Source organism: Ostrinia furnacalis, unplaced genomic scaffold (genome assembly GCF_004193835.3).
Source record: "Ostrinia furnacalis isolate ACB-3 unplaced genomic scaffold, ASM419383v2 OfSCF7471, whole genome shotgun sequence".
Classification (NCBI taxonomy): Eukaryota; Metazoa; Arthropoda; class Insecta; order Lepidoptera; family Crambidae; genus Ostrinia; species Ostrinia furnacalis.
Genome location: NW_021137710.1, coordinates 55,107 through 75,617, shown reverse-complemented (window position 1 = coordinate 75,617; position 20,511 = coordinate 55,107). Strand labels below are relative to the sequence as shown.

Genomic DNA, 20,511 nt, shown 5'->3' with positions numbered 1-20,511 from the left:
CGGTCTCCCACAGAGAAGGGCGGCCCGCCTGAGACCACTTCTGGTTTTTCATGTTACCCCAATCGTACGATTAAGTACTGTAAGTGTGAGCGTTTGGGTCCAATTTTCTCTGGCAACTTACCGGTAACCGTGCCGACGCTGGTGTGGTCTATGCAGTCCCACTTGTATTTTGGCTGGGTCACGGCCGCTCGGACTCTAAGGCTGGTTTTGGTGTCACGCGGACCGTCCGGTGCGGACTCGCTCCGCACGGCCAATCTGTATGAACTTCTAGGGAGCGTTTTAGAATAATGCGGTCTGGAGGAACCGCTCCGCTCCCTAGCAGTTCATAAAGTACTCTAAGTGTGAGTGTTTGGGTTTAATTTTCTCTGGCAACTTACCGGTAACCGTGCCGACGCTGGTGTGGTCTATGCATCCCCACTTGTACCGAGGCTGGGTGACGGCCGCTCGGACTCTAACGCGGTCTCCTACAGCGAAGGGCGGCCCGCCTGAGACCACTTCTGGTTTTTCAAGTTACCCCAATCGTACGATTAAGTACTATAAGTGTGAGCGTTTGGGTTCAATTTTCTCTGGCAACTTACCGGTAACCGTGCCGACACTGGTGTGGTCTATGCAGCCCCATTTGTACCGAGGCTGGGTGACGGCCGCTCGGACTCTAACTCGGTCTCCCACAGCGAAGGGAGGCCCGACTGAGACCACTTCTGGTTTTTCAAGTTACCCCAACCGCTAAATAGTACGATAAAGTACTCTAAGTGTGAGCGTTTGGGTACAATTTTCTCTGCCAACTTACCGGTAACCGTGCCGATGCTGGTGTGGTCTATGCAGCCCCACTTGTACCGAGGCTGGGTGACGGCCGCTCGGACTCTAACTCGGTCTCCCACAGCGAAGGTCGGCCGGCCTGAGACCACTTCTGGTTTTTAAAGTTACCTCAACCTCTAAATAGTTCGATTAAGTACTCTAAGTGTGAGGGTTTGGGTCCAATTTTCTCTGCCAACTTACCGGTAACCGTGCCGACGCTGGTGTGGTCTATGCAGCCCCACTTGTACCGAGGCTGGGTGACGGCCGCTCGGACTCTAACTCGGTCTCCCACAGCGAAGGGAGGCCCGACTGAGACCACTTCTGGTTTTTCAAGTTACCACAACCTCTAAATAGTTCGATAAAATACTCTAAGTGCATGTTTTTGGGTTCAATTTTCTCTGCCAACTTACCGGTAACCGTGCCGACACTGGTGTGGTCTATGCAGCCCCACTTGTACCGCGGCTGGGTGACGGCCGCTCGGACTCTAACGCGGTCTCCCACAGAGAAGGGCGGCCCGCCTGAGACCACTTCTGGTTTTTCATGTTACCCCAATCGTACGATTAAGTACTCTAAGTGTGAGTCTTTGGGTCCAATCTCGGACTCTAACTCGCGGTCTCCCACAGCGAAGGGCGGCCCGCCTGAGACCACTTCTAGTTTTTCAAGTTACCCCAACCTCTAAATAGTTCGATAAAATACTCTAAGTGCAGGCTTTTGGGTCCAATTTTCTCTGCCCACTTACCGGTAACCGTGCCGACGCTGGTGTGGTCTATGCAGCCCCATTTGTACCGAGGCTGGGTGACGGCCGCTCGGACTCTAACTCGGTCTCCCACAGCGAAGGGCGGCCCGCCTGAGACCACTTCAGCGTGTACCGCGCGGACTCCACACACGCGGCCTAGACCGCGCCATTCCACCTAGAGAAAGAGCATCAAAAGATCATGACGATTATTTTGTTTACTGGTAGAATAATTAATTTATATGTAAAACGCAAGAAATGTCGCGTATGGGCAAAATACAGCTGATATCTTGGTGTATGTAAATGCCTAGAAGAGACTAGAAAGCGCTCTAAAGGTCACGTTACATCAGAAGAAAACTTAAGTTTAAAATTAATAATAGCCTTACGTGTACAAAGACGTTTTGCTTTATATCTCTTTCCACTTTCTGCACTTGACCCACGTCACCCAAGGCAACCTGTAAAAAACATTAAGTATAAGTCAAGCGCACAGTAAAAATAGAGTAACTTGTCGATTAAATTCACAACAACTTACATTTTCATAAGCTTTGCAACACCGCACTGTCATCCCCGGAGTGATGACGTCAGACAAGTACTGGGCGTATTCTTCTTCAGAAGCGAAACAACTACGCCAGCGGTACGGCGTTTGTTTTTTCTCTATTTTAGACGAGTGAGGTTTTATTTCGAAAACCGTGTCGTCCATCCCTTGTTGTGGCAGTTCCAACAAATATGCGACTAAAGATTCCACGGACGGAAGAGTCGTTCCACCTAAAAATATTTTTTTTATAGTCAAGCAATGTAATATACAATCTTTTCAAATCAGATTTACCTAAATAAATACATACCCAATGCTTGAATGGCGCCATAAACAGCGTGCCTTGAAAAACCCATCTCAATAACTTGCTGAACTTGAGACGAATTTGCCCAGGTATTGAGATCTTTCCGCGCTACAATGAAATTTGAAATCAATAAATAATTCCAAACATAATTTATTAAATTTCAAGTTGTTCTACTTACATAGAGAAGCCGTGCTAGTAGACGGACCCATAGACAGCTGCATCACGTTGCTCTTGTCTATGATAGGTAGGTCTGGTGGCGAATCATGGTCTTTGTCTTCACCTATAAAAACAAAATTGTTTGTTTCAAAGGAAAATTCCAATTGGTTAAAAGATAAGTGCATTGATGCTAGAGTTTTAACCTAGGCGCAGACCACACCGACTTTTAGTTAACCGATAGTTGGGCCAGATTTTAATTTGTATGAAGAAACGGCCGGTAACAAATCGGCGTAGTGTGCGCACTTTTATACATGTCCAAGTCCATACTGATTAACAGTCCGACCCAACAATCGGTCAACTTAATTTAGTATCCTAAAAAACCACAGCAAAAGGTGTTTTCTTGTCAGACATTAAACTAAAAGTGGTTTGTTATAAGAGATTACAAAGTCTGCAATACTTGTTTAGGATGATCTTTCTACTCGTAATAAAACTCGTGTAAATGTGTATTTCTCACCATTAATGTGGGCGGCCAGCTGTTGGACAATAGCGATGGCTGCCGCGGCCAGTTCTCTAGGGGTGTGCGACGCCGCTAGCGGACTCGGTCTAGTTGCTAACGCCAGCATTCGTCGGAGCAAAGTGCCTTCTGTGCCTAGAACTGTTCCTCGGTCTACGTTGCCTGAGGAAAAATATAAAAAGAATGTTCTTTGTTAATCAAATAAAGTATAACAATTTTAAAAGCAAAACGATGTGATAGTAAGTTTAGCGTGTTATTGAGCACTAAGAGTGCCACCAATCAAATAAGATGAAGAATCTCATGCAACTTTTGTCATAAAGCTGGCGCTTACGCAACGTAAGTAGACAGCCGTCACTTCGTGATTGGCTATGCTACTGCATGTACAGACACTCACACGTGAACGGCTGTTGATCTGTATCTGAACAGTCGAAAGGTAACTTACCAGTATTGTCAGGTGGTTGCATCAAAACTTTTCGGAGACGCGTGCGCGTTGTTAATAGACCTCGTACTGCACATAGCGTTAGCAACTCCATCTGTTGTCTTCTTAGTCCAAATAGGTCCACTTCGGCTAAAATGACATCAAAGTGATTATATCTTAGATAAATGGAAAGAAATAGACTGCTATAAAGTAACATAGACATTCGGACATTTGACTGCTAAACTCCACCACAAGATTGTTACTAACTCTGACAGCCTCTTGTAAAAAAAATGTGGCGGCGCTAAAGTAGATTTAACAGACAAAACCTTAAGCTTTCCTGAGGTATATTATTTTTACTAATATAGCAAAATAAATATGAATTTGGACGAAAGGAAATAATCTAAAATGCAGCACTTTTGTTTCTTTACCAGGCAAATGATGAGGATGCATCGGCGACGAATGAGGCCCAGCGCCGAGCAACGCCGCGCAAACGCGCAGTGCGCTCTCACCGCCCCCTAGCGGTTGCGTCAGCCGCTCGCTTTCAGCATTCACGAGGCAGTTTAGTTCAGTCTGTGAAGAATAAAAAATCGTGATTGTTATAGAAAAGAATAGGTCCTTTAAAATTTTCACAATCTCCGTAATACACCTGTCATCCGCATTGAAACGGAGGGAAGTTGAACTTTAACTTCGAACTCTTCCTACGTTCTTATGATTAATTTCGTTGCAGGTCAATGACAGTTTAACTTTCCCCCGGGACAAACTTGACCTTCACTGGTTGGGTTTTTATTCGTTGTAATTGTAGATCCTGGCTACATAGGAGTTGCAGCGGTGGGAATAGTCCCGTAATCTCCGTAATAAATCGGCAGTCAAAATAAGCAAACGGAACTTTTTTGTTTAATTCACTCACAAATAAAGAAAGATGAGATAAGGAAAAAAATGTTTCCAATATAAATAAGTGTTTAATTTTGATTTGCAAAATAATGTGTACATGTACAACGCACTTACCTTGGTGGCTGTGTTATCATCATAAATTAAAGTGACTTTGGCTCTCGGTGACAGTTGAGTTACGATCGCGTTCCGAGGCGGGGATCCAGCTGTCACTTTCTGCCCAAGTCTAAAACGCCATTCAACTCCACCCGCAACTCCCAGAGCACCCGCTATAATTAAACAAAATGTTGAAGGGAGACATGAAACTTTTAGTGCCAAAAGAAACAAATGAAAAGAGATACACACCTATCAAACAAGTTTCGAGGCTAGGTGGCGAAGGTTTGATCGTTTGCGTCAGATCTTGACTAGTATGCGGCCACCAATGCCAGTCACTTGTGACCTGTAAAAATAATGCAATAATTCATCTATAGTCTGGTCTGCGAGCACGTAGAGTTTTGTCCAATGACCCCAAGCTGCCCATCCTTATCGCTCGCGCGTAATTATGTTGCTGTCGCGCTCGCACACTCACTGAGGGCGCCCGTCGCACAGTCGCGACAGCAATATAATTACGCGCGAGCGATAAGAATGAGTAGTTTGGGGTCATTGGACAAAATTCTACGTGCTCACAGACCGGGCTTTAACATAGCTATAGCTAAAGTAAGGTCTATTGCTTGCCAGCGGGGACGAGACGAGAGCATTCCCTCTGTGATGTGCAATTAATTGAATTTTGTTATTTCAGTAGAAACAGCAGACAGGCAGTTCTGCTCTTCTTTAGTAGACAGTTCGGTAAACCGTAAATTAAAGAGTTCAACTTACCATTTGCGCAGCCAACTGCAGCTTGTCCAACATCAGCGCAGTGATCGGCGCGTGCCACTGCGGCGCGGCGTGCAACTGTCGCACTAATTGCACTAGAGCCGCGCACATGGCGCCAGTGTAACTTGCCGTAGCTGGGGCACGCCATCTGTTGTCTAAAGAGACATTTTCTCTTATTAATTGAGTACATAAACGGTCATTGGATAGACAAAGTCGCGGTAAACGTAGTGTAAGACAGGGCCCCAAATCTCACTGCCATGAGCAAGGAAGATGAAGGAATAAGATTGGATTGGTAAAGAAGAACCAAGAAACGATCGATTACAGACAACCTAAGAAAAGGAATAAAAGGAGAGGGCGGTGAATTAGTGTGTATATTTTTACCTTCTTACACACGCGCGTTTAACACTAATTTAAAGTGACGAAATGTTATTTACAACTATTCAACCAGCTTTTTAAATTGTACGCTACCTCTGAGCTAATTAAAAAAAATGAAATATTTCACGCTACTTACCAACTTCTTCCTCATCGCCACTGAATCCAATCCCATACGGGGGAGGTCTCAATGCCGGATCATAGGTATGCGTTTCTAGCCACAGCCGACCAATCAGAGCTAACAGTTGGGCGCCGACTGTGCGCCGCCATTCGCTACTGCCACTGTGCTCAACCAATACTCGACGTAAGAGCCATAGTGATTGAATCTGAGAGAAACAAATGCAAACGAATTAATGTATTACTAATTTCAGTTGGTTTATGTCCCAAATTAAATAAACTTACTTGCAAGTAAATGAGATCTAGTGTAATAGGTTTGTCCGATGCCGACACCAGGCTGTAGCAGAGTTCGAACCACGAGTCAGTGCATAAGGATACTCTCATTTCGGGACTTTGGGCACTCGCTGAAACAAAATAACCAATTTAATAACACAAAAAGCCGTGTATAGCATTGCCTAGCTGTCAAAATAAAAACTAGCTGAGACTAGCTATCTAAATAGATTGCTAGACATACTGGCTGAGAATAGTTGTGATTTTTGCTAGTATTCAGTTGTCACATGCCATAAAGACTTGCTGTCAACATCAATCAAGAAACTATACGGGGCCTGGTGTTACGAACCTCTCAACAAAGCCAGTGCTGTATGATAATGCGCAGCGAACGCGGTAGGCGGTGGCGCCGCATGAGCATGCGCTAACGCCAACAATCTTCTCTGTAACGCAGCGACGTTTCTTCTAGCTATCATCAAACCGACCACGGCAGTGGTGCTTCTTACCTCTCAGCAAAGCCAGTGCCGTATGATTATGCGCAGCGAACGCGGTGGGCGGTGGCGTCGCATGAGCATGCGCTAACGCCAACAATCTTCTCTGTAACGCAGCGACGTTTCTTCTCGCGATGACTCCGACAGCAGCTTGCGTGCTACCGGCGCCGGCGCCCGCGCATAACGCACGCACCGCGCACGTGCAAGCGCTGCGGACTTCGCTCACTGGCCACCATTCTATGTTGTTGTCAACTGTTTATGGAAAAAGTACTTTTTTGTAGGTAACCTTAGAAGAGGATGAAATAAAATGCTTAAATTGTAAAATCAGGCAAACGCAGGCAACATTACTAGTAAGTGGAGTTATGTTACGTGGAGTTATACGCGAAAAAGATAACGACATTAAGTAAAGGCATCATAGGCGAGTACTTGAACTTTATGATAAACTTTTTAAATTACTTTAGCCAGAGATATCACCCAAGCAGTTTTTCGAAAACTTTGATACGCTACGAATTGGATTTGATCTCAGTAAAAAAAAAATATTTTAACTGTCCAATATTCATATTTTAGTGCTACCGAGCTCAGGTTTTATAAAATTACCAAGGATAAATGATCAAAACAAGAGAATAACTTACCAACGCCTTGCACAGTCTCATCAACAGACGGCGGCGGGGATGGCGACCGAGCGAGTTTGAGATCGTATTTGCCTTCCTTGCCCATTCTGTAGGAGTTAGTACCGCCGGCGTCCCACGCCACTCGCACCCAGCCGTCTTCACCTAGCTCGCCTATAACACGACCTTCTCCACCGGGTACTCCATCCTACAAAGTAACAACATTAGTCAAAAAGTCGCTAAGATTGACTCGATATTCGTGAAGTCGTTTACTCGATAACTACACTTAAGCTTGGTTCAGACAGTGATATTCGCGCGCTTGCTGGACAGTTCACGTACATTTGCATCAAAGCATAACCGCGTTACCGCTTCCTTGTCTCGCCAATGAGAACCACCCAGAAACTGCACGTCTAAACCAGGCCTAAACAGGCTGAGGTTGAAAGACAAATTGCCTGTTCAACTACAACAACTGAGATACATTACCAATTACCAATTTAGTATGTACTGCTTACAAATATATCGAAACCAGCCCGGCATTCTTTTACACTGGAAATTACCTGGTCGCCCCATTTCCAGTCTTTTCCTCTCACTACTCGAGTCCCAATTTTCATCAACGATGCCAATTCAGGTCCAGATAATGATGCGCCACGCGCGCGAGCCCCAAGTCTTTCATCCTCGTATATTATCAAGCATTCAGCTAAAAGGAGCAAAATAGACCTTAGTTCAAGACCTTAGTTCAATATTGTTTAGGTATATTCTACAATACACCAAATGACAGTGATGTTGACTTACATTTAGACTTGATACCGTGACAAATAAGCGAGGAATGTTGAGACGTATCACCGCCGATTTGTTTCAATAAGGTGAGACATGCACTCAAAGCTCCGCCGTTTATTAGTTGTTCTAGTTCCGGACCCTGACAACCCTCAATAAGCAGTGACAGTAAGGTTATCAGAAACCTGAAACCAAAAATGCTCATGAGAAAAAGAATATAGAGAACGAACTTAAGCTATAAAATTATGTGTAATTTATACAAACCTAGCCCTCGAAGGTTTATTCAACAACGCATGCGCACCGTAGTTAGCACTCATCTTCAAAGGCAGCGGTTGACTTTGCTCGCCTTCTAACACTCTCGCTTTTAACTCTAAGAGAATAAAGTCCATCATTTTCGACCTCTCCAGAAGCACCATGTACTTAGAATATGGTATCACAGATTCGATGCCTTTCAAAGGCGGAGATAAGGGTATAGTTGGTTTTATTGGGGCGTACGGAGCCGTGTCCGCTATAGACCCACCCAACATACCGACTAGAGCCGCGTATTTAATACTTTCCGACATAGTTTGGGTAGAGTGAAGAATGCTGTTTATCATGTTGTATCCATTCCTTCTTATTTCCGCCCTTTGAGTCTGTAATACAAAATGTCAATAAGTCACGTAATTACATGTCAAATTCTCTGAACATAGTTTTGTTACATACCTGACAATATAAAGCTCTTCTTAGTATATCTATATCACAGGGATCTTCAGTCATAACAAAGTCTATAATGGCAGTTGTTAAACTTTGTTGCTCAGGAGTTACTTCTTCTAACAACCAATAGAGATCTGGAAAATAAAACAGTATTTTATGTAGACCTGGATATGGATACAGTGACAGCTATTATTAGACTTGTAGTGGTTTTACCTTTCTTTTCACACGCTAACCTCGAAACCCATGCATTCACAAATTTGTTCCTCTCAGAATTATCGTCATCTTTTTCTTCATCAGCCATAATGAGATCAGTTTTGAGATCATCAGCAAGCAACATCACTTGCTTCTCGCTCTCCATAGATTCTTTTAGAATCGAGTTATCAGTCATATCGTTTATTGAACTAATCGATACTTCGTTCGTGGGTGTTTTATCGTCGTGATCTTTGTCTAAAATGTCTTCTCTCTCGGTCAATTTAAAATCGCTTCGCGCTTCGTTTCGCATGTCGTCATTATTGCAAGCGTTTTTCAGATCTTTTTCTAGAAGTTTATCTTTTGTTTTTAGTTTTATTTTGTGGTGATGACTTTTGTCGCCTGCACCGTCGATAGCGTGACCCCTATGATGTTCGACTATAATACTGGGCGCATCATCAGGAGTCTTGCTAGCGTTCGCTATGGATGATTTGATCAGTAAGGCATCGCCCTGCAATAGGCTGCCAGTTGCTTTCAGCATACTTTTGCTCAAACTGTTCTGTCGGTTCCTGAGATCTTTGGTCGTTTCGAAACTACAATAAATAAAGTAATAAGTACAGTAAGATGAATAAAGCCTTGATCACACGCACCGAGTAAACGGGCGAGACAGTAAAATGTTTACTCGGTCGAGACAGTTGGGTGAGTGAGTCACATACTCGAGCGCTCGGCCGAGTGCTTGGCGTAATGTTTATACACACCGAGTACTCGGCCGAGATCACTGTCTCGCCCGTTTGCTCGGTACGTGTGGCTTTATAGGCAGTGTTTAGATGAAAAAGCTAGAGATTAAGTTCAGTCTTTCGTGAAATGATGATGGTGAACTGGTGATGTCTATGACACTTACCATTTATTAAAACTAGGAGTTTTCGCCGCCTTCATGACCTTCTGAAAGATCTTTTTGGCAGTGCAAGGGCGTCGCGACGGCGGTCGGGAATGTAAAGCTGCAATAGCAGGTGACATTGCTGCCCGTACCTCGTGCAACAGGAATCGGGCCCTTTCTAAAGGCGCCGCACACACCTGAGGAAAAGTTACAATGTTTTTTTAAAATAAAATGCTACAAAATAAAAACAAGAGTCTGTGCGATGCAGATGTAATCTTACCTCTTTGTAGCCGCGAGATAACTGTTGCCTGGTCCTCATAAGAGTCCACTTGCTTTGCTGAACTGCTTTGACTATTTCGGACATAGCAGGAGACAACTTCACTTCACCTTTTTCCATTTCTAAGAATAAAACAAGTAAATTAATGATTACAATAAACTAACCAGTTTCTAGAAGAAATTTTCCAAGATTGTACGGCACATCTGTAGGCATAGGATGCGCGCCGCAAAAAGCGTTTATCACGCCATTTTATCGATTTTACACGATAAGCCCACACATTTGTCGTCTAAAATCATCGATAAGATTTTATCACGGCGCGCATCCTAGCCCGGCTGGATCATTAATAATGTGTTATCTTATGTGATGGTAATAGGTGCGATTTTGCAATTAAACTGTAATGTCAGATGTAATATTACTAACTTTCAAAGCCACTTACCAGCAGAAGCCGTGGCATAAGCGTGCTCCTTCAACCCTGCGTGATACAAGAGTACAGCCAATAGAGCTCGCCTTAACTCTTCCAAGGGATGTTCTGGTGGGAAGTGGGGGGCGCATCCTTCCCGCCTTTCGCATGCCCACCATAAGTGGAGGGCTAGGGGGTCCTGAAAGATTATTTTGAATATGTAATCTAAAAGTTTTCTTCATAAGGATAATATAATATAATAACATGAATGTAAATAATAGTTTTATACAAGATATTTTAAAAGTAAATTTAAAGTTTCTAATTCTCACGTTTCCATTTAGAAGGAATTGATTTTGAACCCTTATCTTCTAAAATAAAAGTTAAAAATCCATTGAGGAAAGTTAAGTGGAGTCGGTTGCTCTAATGGTGATCGTAAAAAGGAAACCTCGAGTACTGATTGAAATAAATAAATAAAATACGCGTAAAAAACGGAACACTAATACTAGTACGCCAACAGAAAATAACATAGTGTCACACACCCAAAACTCAGCTACAAGAGTGGCGTTGTCAGTAGCATTCATCAAATCTTCCTGCGTGCAGTTGTTTGGGCACTGGATAGTTTTTTTGTCGACACGACAAGAAAAAGAAGAAGTAGACAGAAAATAAAGAACGAAAGTTCAGAAAGAGACATACAAAAGACAATGCCGGAAATTGGCGTCTTTTTTATTTCGCGCGGCCATCGACCAAACCTTGTTTTTTGATTACAAAATAGTGTAATAAACCAAACTTAGTATAACATGTATACCTCTAAACTCAGTCTGAACTGAGTTACGAGCATCAGAAGTTTGATAATTTTCATACTAGATTTGCTGTTTGGGCGCAAGTTTTGTAAGAAATTGCAACAAAATAATGACATTGTATGTGTAAACAAACAATACCATCCATTAAAGGCTCCAGACATCAGTATGCAGCAGAATCAGCGCAATAAAAAAATAGCGCAATATTTTGTTGCAATTTCTTACAAAACTTGCGCGCAAAAAACAAATCTAGTATGAAAATAATTAAACTTCTAATGCTTGTAACTCAGTTCAGACTGAGTTTAGAGGTATACATGTCATAGTAAGTTTGGTTTAAAACACTATTTTGAAATCAAAAAACAAAGTTTGGTCGATGGCCGCACGAAAACAAAAAGACGCCACCTTCCATACAAAATCTGGCATTGCCATTTACTTACGTGTAGCTTCGGTTCAGCAAGCGCGAACAGTAGCGCGTCAGCCCTAGCTGTGGAGGACGCATTGACCTTGGGCGTGGGTCGCGAACTACGGGACGGAGGCGCGTCGCTCGCGGGACTGTTGCCTCCCGTGGACGATCCGCTGCGGGCCTCTGCCTTCTCTTCCTCAAATGGGTTTGATGGTTGCGCCACCTATACGAGATAATAATTTTCGATATAAATATTTCAGATTTCGATTTATTTCAGAAGAGGTAATAGCGCGATGGTATTGATGTCGGGTCAGATCTGAGGAATGCGGGTTCGAACATCGAATCCTGCCGCGCAGCCAGACTATTGTGGTGAACCCTTTCGTAATACAAGCATATTTACCTTACCACGAGGAGTTAGGAAGACAGCGACGACGACAGACGACCTCATAAATGTAGCGGGAAGGCGCTGAATGCAGGTCGCCACCAACTGGCCATTGTGGAAATCATTGGCGGAGGCCTATGTTCAGCAGTGGACGTCCTATGGCTGAAATGATGATGATGAAGCCCTAACACACACCTGCAGCCCTCCTCTGAAGAAGACAGCGGCCGCGAACGACGCCGCGTCTCTCTCCGCTTGCTGAACTGGCAGCGATTTGGCCAGTCGCACCCCGCACTGACTCAGCCCGATGTAAGTTGAACTACAATCCTCCTATCAAGGCTCTAACACACACCTGCAGCCCTCCTCTGAAGAAGACAGCAGCCGCAAACGGCGCCGCGTCTCTCTCTGCCTGCTGTACCGGCAACGATTTGGCCAGCCGCACCCCGCACTGACTCAGTCCGATGGCCAAGTTGAACTACAATCCTCCTGTTAAGGCTCTAACACACACCTGCAGCCCTCCCCTGAAGAAGACAGCAGCCGCAAACGGCGCCGCGTCTCTCTCTGCCTGCTGTACCGGCAGCGATTTGGCCAGCCGCACCCCGCACTGACTCAGCCCGATGGCCAAGTTGAACGCGCACGATGACAGAATATGGTGCGCTTTGAGACTTGAAGTGCTTTCCTGTGGAAATAATTATTTAAAATAAAAACAATTTTCCAAGAATTTGGTAATCTAAAATGATAAAATTAAATCTTTTGCATCACTTGACGTAAAACAACATTTGTTTTAAAATGGGTAATTAATGTTATTTACACTTGAATGGGGTTTTTGGATGGTCCTAGAGACTGGATAGGAAAGCCCTGTGAGATTATTTTTTGGTTTTGTATTCAAACATGTTGTCACCCAAGAGGTGATATAAATCACAAGTACTCACATTACACTTGTGACTGTTAATCTGTTCAGCATACATCCCGACACATTTCTCAGTCACCCTTGGCAAATAAGCCGCGTGTGGCTCAACGCTTAAAGCAGCGGTCGCGTCACAACCGCGCAGCTTGCGAACCAACTCGACGGTGCCGGCGTTGTCGCAGTCGAATTTGTCCACGTCGAACACGTGGCCAGCTATTATGATCCACGAGCCGCCTTCTTTTAGATGATTTTGGAGGTCACACCTAAAGAAATAAGATTGCTAACATGTTTTTCGGTATTGTAATCGGTAGTCCTATAGAAATAAGGTCTAGATAAAGCTCACAAGTTTATCGGTTAATTTTTATTGTCAATTTAAACGAGTTCAAAAATGTCTGAAGCATATCTGAAGTTTCGCTGACGTTTCGCGTAGCAAAAACACTCTCCCGCATCATGCTAAAGCTGTATATTTCTAAACCAAACCACTCACTTCCTTATAACGCTGCTATTCAGCTGCTGCTTCTTTGATATCAGGCCTGGCCAGCCCAGCAAATCCGCGTCTAGTTTCCCTGCTGAGGGCAATATGCGGCCCGCTTCGTCACACGCGCGCGCTATCTTCACAAGGGAGGCGCCACAGTCCGATATAGCGACCGCGTTGCGCACGCATAGGGGAATATATTTCAAACAAACCACTCACTTCCTTATAACGCTGCTATTCAGCTGCTGCTTCTTTGATATCAGGCCTGGCCAGCCCAGCAGATCTGCGTCTAGTTTCCCTGCTGAGGGCAATATGCGGCCCGCTTCGTCGCACGCGCGCGCTATCTTCACAAGGGAGGCGCCACAGTCCGATATAGCGACCGCGTTCCGCGCGCCGCATGCGTTCACCCATGCGCATAGCTCGCTTACCACGCGACCTATGAAACAAAAAAAGCTAATGAGTCCGGTAAATGTTTTAAATGTTTAACCAAAGGATAATAAATAGCTAATGGGTCTTCGTCGAACGAGCGCAATATCTTGACAAGGGAAGTATCACAGTCCAATATAGCGACCGCGTTGTTTACTCATGCGCATAACTCGCTTGCTATGTCAATATAATCTAGTGGCTAAAATCATTATTGTTAAGATGCTGACGAAAATAAAGTAAGTAATCAGCGGGTTAGTCGGCGTCTCGGCGACTTAACAACTCGTTCAATTTGAAGAACTTTGTCATCGGTACGACATCAGCAAATCTCTATCAATACGAGAGTCACTATTGACAACCGCGTGTAATAAGGTGGCGTGTGTTGTATTTCTCGAAATCCAGCGGAATAATGAACACGTAGGCAAGTCGAATACATGCCGCCTACATGTTGCCACAAATCGCCTGGCGATACGCGTGGGTAAAAGTCGTCGACGACGGACTTGGTCCTTTAAGTGATACTTTTAATACACTGAAAACAACTCACCAACAATATCCGAAATGATGACATCACACAGCGCGACCAACTGCGTGTTATCAGCTCTGTGCACCGCGCGTATGAAAGAACTGAGGGTGGATTGCACGTGGTCGGCTAGAAGTGACGCGTATTGAGTCATGAGAGCTCGCACTCCGCCGCGAGTGCTACGTCCGCCGCGGGACCACATTGCCTCGCAGAATAACAACCTGGTGAATACGGCATGTTAAAATATTTTGGTAACAAGCTCACACTCACGTGACGTAAATAAAAGTTGGCTTTATTTACGACTAATTATCTTAGAAAAAAAACAGATTTACAAAAAATCTACGTAAAACTGGGTGCCCTAACACTATTCATAGTCGGACAACTTCGTGCGTGACCGTCCTACCGTGAACAGACGGTGGCGGGGACGAGGTAGCACCAATAGTACGTAGCAGTTGCATGCGTTACCCTTCCCCGCTACATTTTGACATCTTCAAACCTCTTCCACGCCATCTTGTATTACCAGCAGGACGGTTGCGCACGAAATTGCCGGACTTTACTGTGTTTCTTTATCGAGAGTGGAAAATACTTAACTTCCTAAACATAAAACGTACCTTTGGAATCTAATGAGTAGATCGCAACTGGGACTGACAGTGTCATGGTTCTTGGGATCATCAGTCTTGCTGGTATCGCCGCTCATTATTCCATTTAAGTGCATCTGGGTTTGGCAGCTTGTATTACGGATGAGGTGTTTAACCTACAAAAACATCTGAATTAACATTTTGATCTTTATTTTAATAAGCACCAGATTGGATATAGACTACTTACCAAATGCATGAGGGGTACTGAAGCACACTTATCTGTTGCGGTGGCATTGTTAATCTGATACTCTTCGGCGCACCCTACAATGATACAAAATAGATTTAGTTCTAATAATTTAAAAAAGAGCTGTTTTTGCAAAGGTAAAAGTAGTAACCTGGAATAGCTTCAACGTCTTCTCCATTAGCAGTTGTTTGGGTTCCGCGCTGACCTGTCACTATATCGATTTGATCGTAATCTCTGTAAAAAATAGAGTTTCAATCATTGGACATGTATTAATAGTTTGAAGCCACAATAGCCGAATGGTGAAATGTTTCGGACTGGCAGATTCAAGATCCGAGGAACGCTGGTTCGAACCCCGCTGCCCCTCGTCTATTGTAGTAAATCGTACTTACACGTCAAGTTGCAGATGATTGTATGCATCAGCGGAATGGGCTTGCAACGCGTTACGTAGCGCGTCACGCAACCCGCCGCCTCCGAGCAGCGACCAAACTAGCAGCTCCGTCATGAAACGAGCGCCTGCGCTGGCCGGGACTGCTCCTGCGAGGAGTAAGAAAGTAGACCTTCTAATAATGATCTACGATGCAAAATGATTTCTTTACAACAGCTGGATTTAAAACGTCTTTCATACTAGAAACAAAAGACTCATAAAAAGGATGGGTAAAGTATAAGATATAAAGTATAAGATGACTCGACGCGGCCTTTTGCCATCGACACTACTAACAGAGCCGTGTGGACTCCGGCACACCAGGACTAGTTTAGTAACCGTACCTTGCGGCAACAACGCGATGAGATGCTGAGCTCTAATCTGCGGCGTAGGTAGCAATAACGGCCAGGCCGCCGCCAGGGCTCGCTTAGCAGCCGCCGCTGCGGCCGACCCGGCGCGGCCTTCAACTAGAGCCACTAGAGCCGTATGGACTTCGGTACACCAGGACTAGTTTAGTAACCGTACCTTGCGGCAACAGCGCGATGAGATGCTGAGCTCTAATCTGTGGTGTAGGCAGCAACAGAGGCCAGGCCGCCGCCAGGGCTCGTCTGGCCGCGGCGGCAGCGGCCGACCCCGCTCGGCCTTCAACTAGAGCCACTAGAGCCGTGTGGACTCCGGTACACCATGACCGGTTTTCTGTGTCTGATTCAACGTCGGTTCCACGAGAGCATTGCCACGCGTGCACCTAGAAAGTGTTGGATAGATATATTATTTGAAAGTACAAAAACACTGTTAGGATCCATCTCAGTAGAACACGTCAAAATTTTTTCTTCTCTGTTAGTCCCATTTTTAACTGGTTGAGAAAGTTATTATGAAAATCTCAGTATCAAAACTAAACAGGAGAAAAAGTAACTTACTTGTAGTCTCAAAAGGTTGAGACAAGAGATGGCTAAAGACTCATTCTCTTTGATTGACGTTGAAGTGCTTTGTTCGACTACGATTCTCAAAAGCCTTTCCAGTAACCTGAAATAGATTGCTAAAATAAGTCAAGTTCTATTGGAAATGTGTTATGATGCTCATGTATATAAGGTCTACCTACTTGAATGTATTATCAGATAAATCTATCACAAATGGCATGGACGACGGAAGATCTCTGGGACTTTCTTCACTCCATACGATGACTTGGTATGGTCCACTTGTGACCCCTATGTAAAAAAATAATACAATTTCAAATATTGGTTATGGTTGTGGTAACATTCCAAGGTCTATAATATGTCTTTCAGGTGTTCTAGACCTAACGCAAGACACGGAAAAACTTTTATGACGCCACGATGTAGGACTAATTATAGAAATAACTGTTTTGTCATTAGAGCCTGCAAAAAGTATGATGACGTGACATATTTCACGAGAAGCCTATGCGGTTCCGTGGCCTTATAAAGGCATAAAATGTGTATTTAATACACCTTATAAATAAGATTTGCGCATGGTTTGAAATGTTTTAAATGTTTAAGTTCTGTGAATCTGTCTTTTAAATTTTAAATTATCAGTGAAAACTCATAGGCTTGTGTAAAACTTATTATTTTTATGCTACTTGTATCATAATATAAGCTGTATGTTTTCCTAATAAAGAAAATAAAAAAAAAATTTTTTTTCATTACCATTGGCTTTGAAGGACGGATTCAACACTTGTAGCAACTGTGGAACTGGGCGAGATATTTGAGCTCTTTCAAGAGTACCCCATGCATATAACAATCCTTCAGACGTCAAAGCTATTCCGTGTGAGGCTCCCAATGATAGATCTTCGACTCTAATGCCTAGAAATAAACATTATTGTAAATTATTTTTTGATCTTTGTTGAAAGTTGATGTCTAGATAAAAATAACAACGCACCTTGAAAAGCTTCAACTAGTTTAGGAATCTTCATCGTCTCTAAGTTTCCATGCCCAAGACGATATCCGTCACCTTTTCCCCAAGTGTACACTTGGCCTCTGAAAAGATATGTATGAAAATAACAATCCATTTAAATACTAGTCATAGAAGACACTCAACAATAAAAAAAATGTCATCGATGTTTTTTTTGTATGAAATCAAATCAATTAGAGACGAATAGACGTAGTAAAGTCCGGTCGCGACTGTGCGACGGGCGGTCAAATTGAGTGTGCGAGCGCGACAGCAATATAATTACGCGCGAGCGATAAGGATGGGTAGCTTGGGGCCAAACGGGGACGAAATTATATGTGCTCGGCGACCGGACTTTAGTATAGTCTTGTGTACTTACAAGTCAGTAAGAGCTGCATGCCAATGTTCACCCGTGTACACTCGAGTGATTCTCAGCACAGAGAGTGACGTCAGAGTCCGCGGCGCTCCTGCCTCATTGTCGCCGAACACTTGCACTGCTCCCTCCCACGTGCAACAAAGAGTTTGACTCTCGCCCCAACCTAGCAAATACACAAAATGAATCGTAGTAAAAATGGATACGTGACAACAAAACTGTCAGTACATTGGATGCTCTCTACATTGGAGGAGCTAAAAAGGTACAGGAATTTATCAAGGAATTGCGACAACCGACCAACGATTTAGGCACCTTACTGCCGATTCAAGTGGATGTTAATCCGATCTCCGTCGACTGCTGGGGTATTCTCGTGAATTCACCGCTAATTTTAGGGAGATTGTAAGTTTCATCACAAATAATATTTAAAAAAGGACATACCTAGAGCTACATCGATGACTCTTTCTATGTTATGGGCGGAGAATGAGACGGGTTGTGGTGTTAGACAGTTCTCGATGGTCCCGTGTCCTAGGCGGCCTTGTGTACCGCGTCCCCAAGTGTACAGTGCGCCTCTTGACGTTATCACGGCACTGAAAAGATAATTTATGTACAGTCGACAGCTCTTTGAAGTCAGGCTTTACAATAGTGTTGCCTAATAGCATCTATTGGTGCTACATAAGATGTCACATCATTTAGTCTGATTTGCAATCGTCCGTTTGACAAATTGACAAGATTACAAATAAATATAGCACTTATTACAACTACATTGGATGTCAAGCGTTGAGCCTGAGGTATTGATGTCAGCGCGTACTTTAGTGCACAATACAGCACCGCAATGAACGACAATTTATAAGGTTTATTGCCTAACTGAAAAGGGGCGTGGCATTATCACTAGCCCCACCCCCAAAACTTAAATGTTGGCGAAATTACAACCTAAGACCAAGTTACCTGCAAGCAACTTCAGTGACTACTTTGATGACTTCGTGGTGTGCGAGTTGGTGTATAAATGCGGGGTCGTCTCTATGACACGGCCCCGTGGCCCAGGCGGCCATCTTCCTTAGAATCTCATGACCACGCCCCTTCATACGAGGAACAACATTCACTGTCACAAAACACCCAAATTTCTTACCTGCAAGCAACTCCAGCGGCTACTTTGATGACTTCGTGGTGTGCTAGGTTGTGTATAGACGCGGGCGCGTCTCTAGGCGCCGTATCTCCGTGACCCAAGCGGCCATCTTGCTCATACTCCCAAGACCACGCCCCTTCATACGAGAAACAACATTCACTGTCACAAAATACCCAAGTTTTTTACCTGCAAGCAACTCCAGCGGCTACTTTGATGACTTCATGGTGTGCGAGGTGGTGTATAGAAGCGGGTGCGTCTTTGGGCGCCGTATCTCCATGGCCCAGGCGGCCATCTTGCCCAGCCTCCCAAGACCACGCCCCCCAAGAGTAACAACATTACTGTAAGTTTCTTACCTGCAAGCAACTCCAGCGGCTACTTTGATGACTTCATGGTGTGCGAGGTGGTGTATAGAAGCGGGTGCGTCTCTAGGCGCCGTATCTCCATGGCCCAGGCAGCCAATTTCCTTAGAATCTCATGACCACGCCCCCTTCATACAAGGAACAAACATATACTGTCACAAAAGACGTAAGTTTCTTACCTGCAAGCAACTCCAGCGGCTACTTTGATGACTTCGTGGTGTGCGAGGTGGTGTATAGAAGCGGGTGCGTCTCTAGGCGCCGTGTCTCCGTGGCCCAGGCGGCCATCTTCCCCGGCGCCCCAAGACCACGCCCCTCCACAAGAGGAACAGCACAGAAAATGGCGGCCGGCTGAGTGACACGCCACTTGGGTTATGGTTTTGTTTTCTAGACCTAAAAAATAAGTTTATAATATTAAGTATGTACAGACGACGGCATGTCAACGAAAACACTGTGGCGTCTTATTTAGTCGTAATAGAAGCGATTTTGCAACAAAAATGTTATAGCCTGATGTGCTGTTGACTGTACACACACTCGCATACTATTGTTTTAAAATGACGACAATAAACACGCATTTCAAAAGTCTAGTAGGTAAATGCAGGTGGAAAAACTTGTGCAAACAACTGCAACTCATTTATCTAGACTAACGCAACTATAATGCACGTTCATATCAAGTAATTAAAAATACTCATAATATCTTTAAAAGTACAGTTTATTTTCACACTTACCAGGCACAAGTTGAGGCATCATTGTATCGTAAGGCAACGTGTACACCACGCCGTCTTGTGTCAACAAAAGCGCGAGTTTCTCGGCGCAGGCAATTTGCTGAATTCTTAAAGTTCCCAGATGTAACGGACCGATTCCCACTGAAACTACTTCTTGGGCCGATTCCGTGCACTAAAATAACAAATGTTGATAAATAAAGGATTTCATTAATAACCAAGTAACAAGAAAGTTTGCATTGTACCGTGACAAATCCTTTTAAAGGAGGCAGGAGTGGTGCTCCGAGTCTATCTAGATGGCATAACAGTGCGATACCAGCTTTTCTCACTTCCATCAATCCATCACCAGCAGGAATGTTCAGATCTCTGCAATAATAATTACAATATCAAAATAAATGATGAACCAATTCTAAATGAAAAATAATAACATGTAAGTAAGTCTTAAACCTTTTTATACTCACTTTAAGTATATTTCAGTGGGATTAGTCTCTGTACTCGGTTCATTATTGATAATTGGGTTCGGTGCTGTGACCTTGGCCATGCGTCTCAAGAACGGCCCTAGAGGCGCGGTACATTCTTCCAGGGTTATTCTAAAAACAAAACACTGTCGTAAATAAGTTAACTCAAACATTTA

At 44.0% G+C, this 20,511-nt stretch overlaps 1 protein-coding gene across 1 annotated transcript in view; it reads right to left on the bottom strand.

Annotated features, from left to right (window-relative positions):
- The window catches only part of HERC2 (E3 ubiquitin-protein ligase HERC2), a 57,274-nt gene that overhangs the window by 33,272 nt on the left and 3,491 nt on the right, over positions 1-20,511 (bottom strand). Inside the window, exons 7-49 of the mRNA XM_028321133.1 lie at positions 20,339-20,467; positions 20,123-20,243; positions 19,884-20,052; positions 19,338-19,548; positions 18,115-18,263; positions 17,683-17,842; positions 17,295-17,392; positions 17,063-17,218; positions 16,504-16,609; positions 16,322-16,427; positions 15,930-16,149; positions 15,373-15,517; positions 15,135-15,217; positions 14,987-15,060; positions 14,773-14,915; positions 14,186-14,382; positions 13,438-13,654; positions 12,769-13,006; positions 12,345-12,515; positions 11,492-11,680; positions 10,294-10,456; positions 9,861-9,979; positions 9,605-9,777; positions 8,728-9,296; positions 8,524-8,648; positions 8,086-8,453; positions 7,840-8,006; positions 7,605-7,744; positions 7,072-7,255; positions 6,455-6,691; positions 5,967-6,085; positions 5,704-5,890; positions 5,196-5,347; positions 4,686-4,779; positions 4,458-4,609; positions 3,881-4,022; positions 3,477-3,602; positions 3,035-3,196; positions 2,543-2,644; positions 2,371-2,472; positions 2,061-2,293; positions 1,915-1,983; positions 1,535-1,706 (exon numbers count right to left, since the gene is read on the bottom strand). Coding sequence (XP_028176934.1) covers positions 1,535-1,706; positions 1,915-1,983; positions 2,061-2,293; positions 2,371-2,472; positions 2,543-2,644; positions 3,035-3,196; positions 3,477-3,602; positions 3,881-4,022; positions 4,458-4,609; positions 4,686-4,779; positions 5,196-5,347; positions 5,704-5,890; positions 5,967-6,085; positions 6,455-6,691; positions 7,072-7,255; positions 7,605-7,744; positions 7,840-8,006; positions 8,086-8,453; positions 8,524-8,648; positions 8,728-9,296; positions 9,605-9,777; positions 9,861-9,979; positions 10,294-10,456; positions 11,492-11,680; positions 12,345-12,515; positions 12,769-13,006; positions 13,438-13,654; positions 14,186-14,382; positions 14,773-14,915; positions 14,987-15,060; positions 15,135-15,217; positions 15,373-15,517; positions 15,930-16,149; positions 16,322-16,427; positions 16,504-16,609; positions 17,063-17,218; positions 17,295-17,392; positions 17,683-17,842; positions 18,115-18,263; positions 19,338-19,548; positions 19,884-20,052; positions 20,123-20,243; positions 20,339-20,467 — 7,139 coding nt within the window. The remainder of the gene's footprint in view (positions 1-1,534; positions 1,707-1,914; positions 1,984-2,060; positions 2,294-2,370; positions 2,473-2,542; positions 2,645-3,034; positions 3,197-3,476; positions 3,603-3,880; positions 4,023-4,457; positions 4,610-4,685; positions 4,780-5,195; positions 5,348-5,703; positions 5,891-5,966; positions 6,086-6,454; positions 6,692-7,071; positions 7,256-7,604; positions 7,745-7,839; positions 8,007-8,085; positions 8,454-8,523; positions 8,649-8,727; positions 9,297-9,604; positions 9,778-9,860; positions 9,980-10,293; positions 10,457-11,491; positions 11,681-12,344; positions 12,516-12,768; positions 13,007-13,437; positions 13,655-14,185; positions 14,383-14,772; positions 14,916-14,986; positions 15,061-15,134; positions 15,218-15,372; positions 15,518-15,929; positions 16,150-16,321; positions 16,428-16,503; positions 16,610-17,062; positions 17,219-17,294; positions 17,393-17,682; positions 17,843-18,114; positions 18,264-19,337; positions 19,549-19,883; positions 20,053-20,122; positions 20,244-20,338; positions 20,468-20,511) is intronic.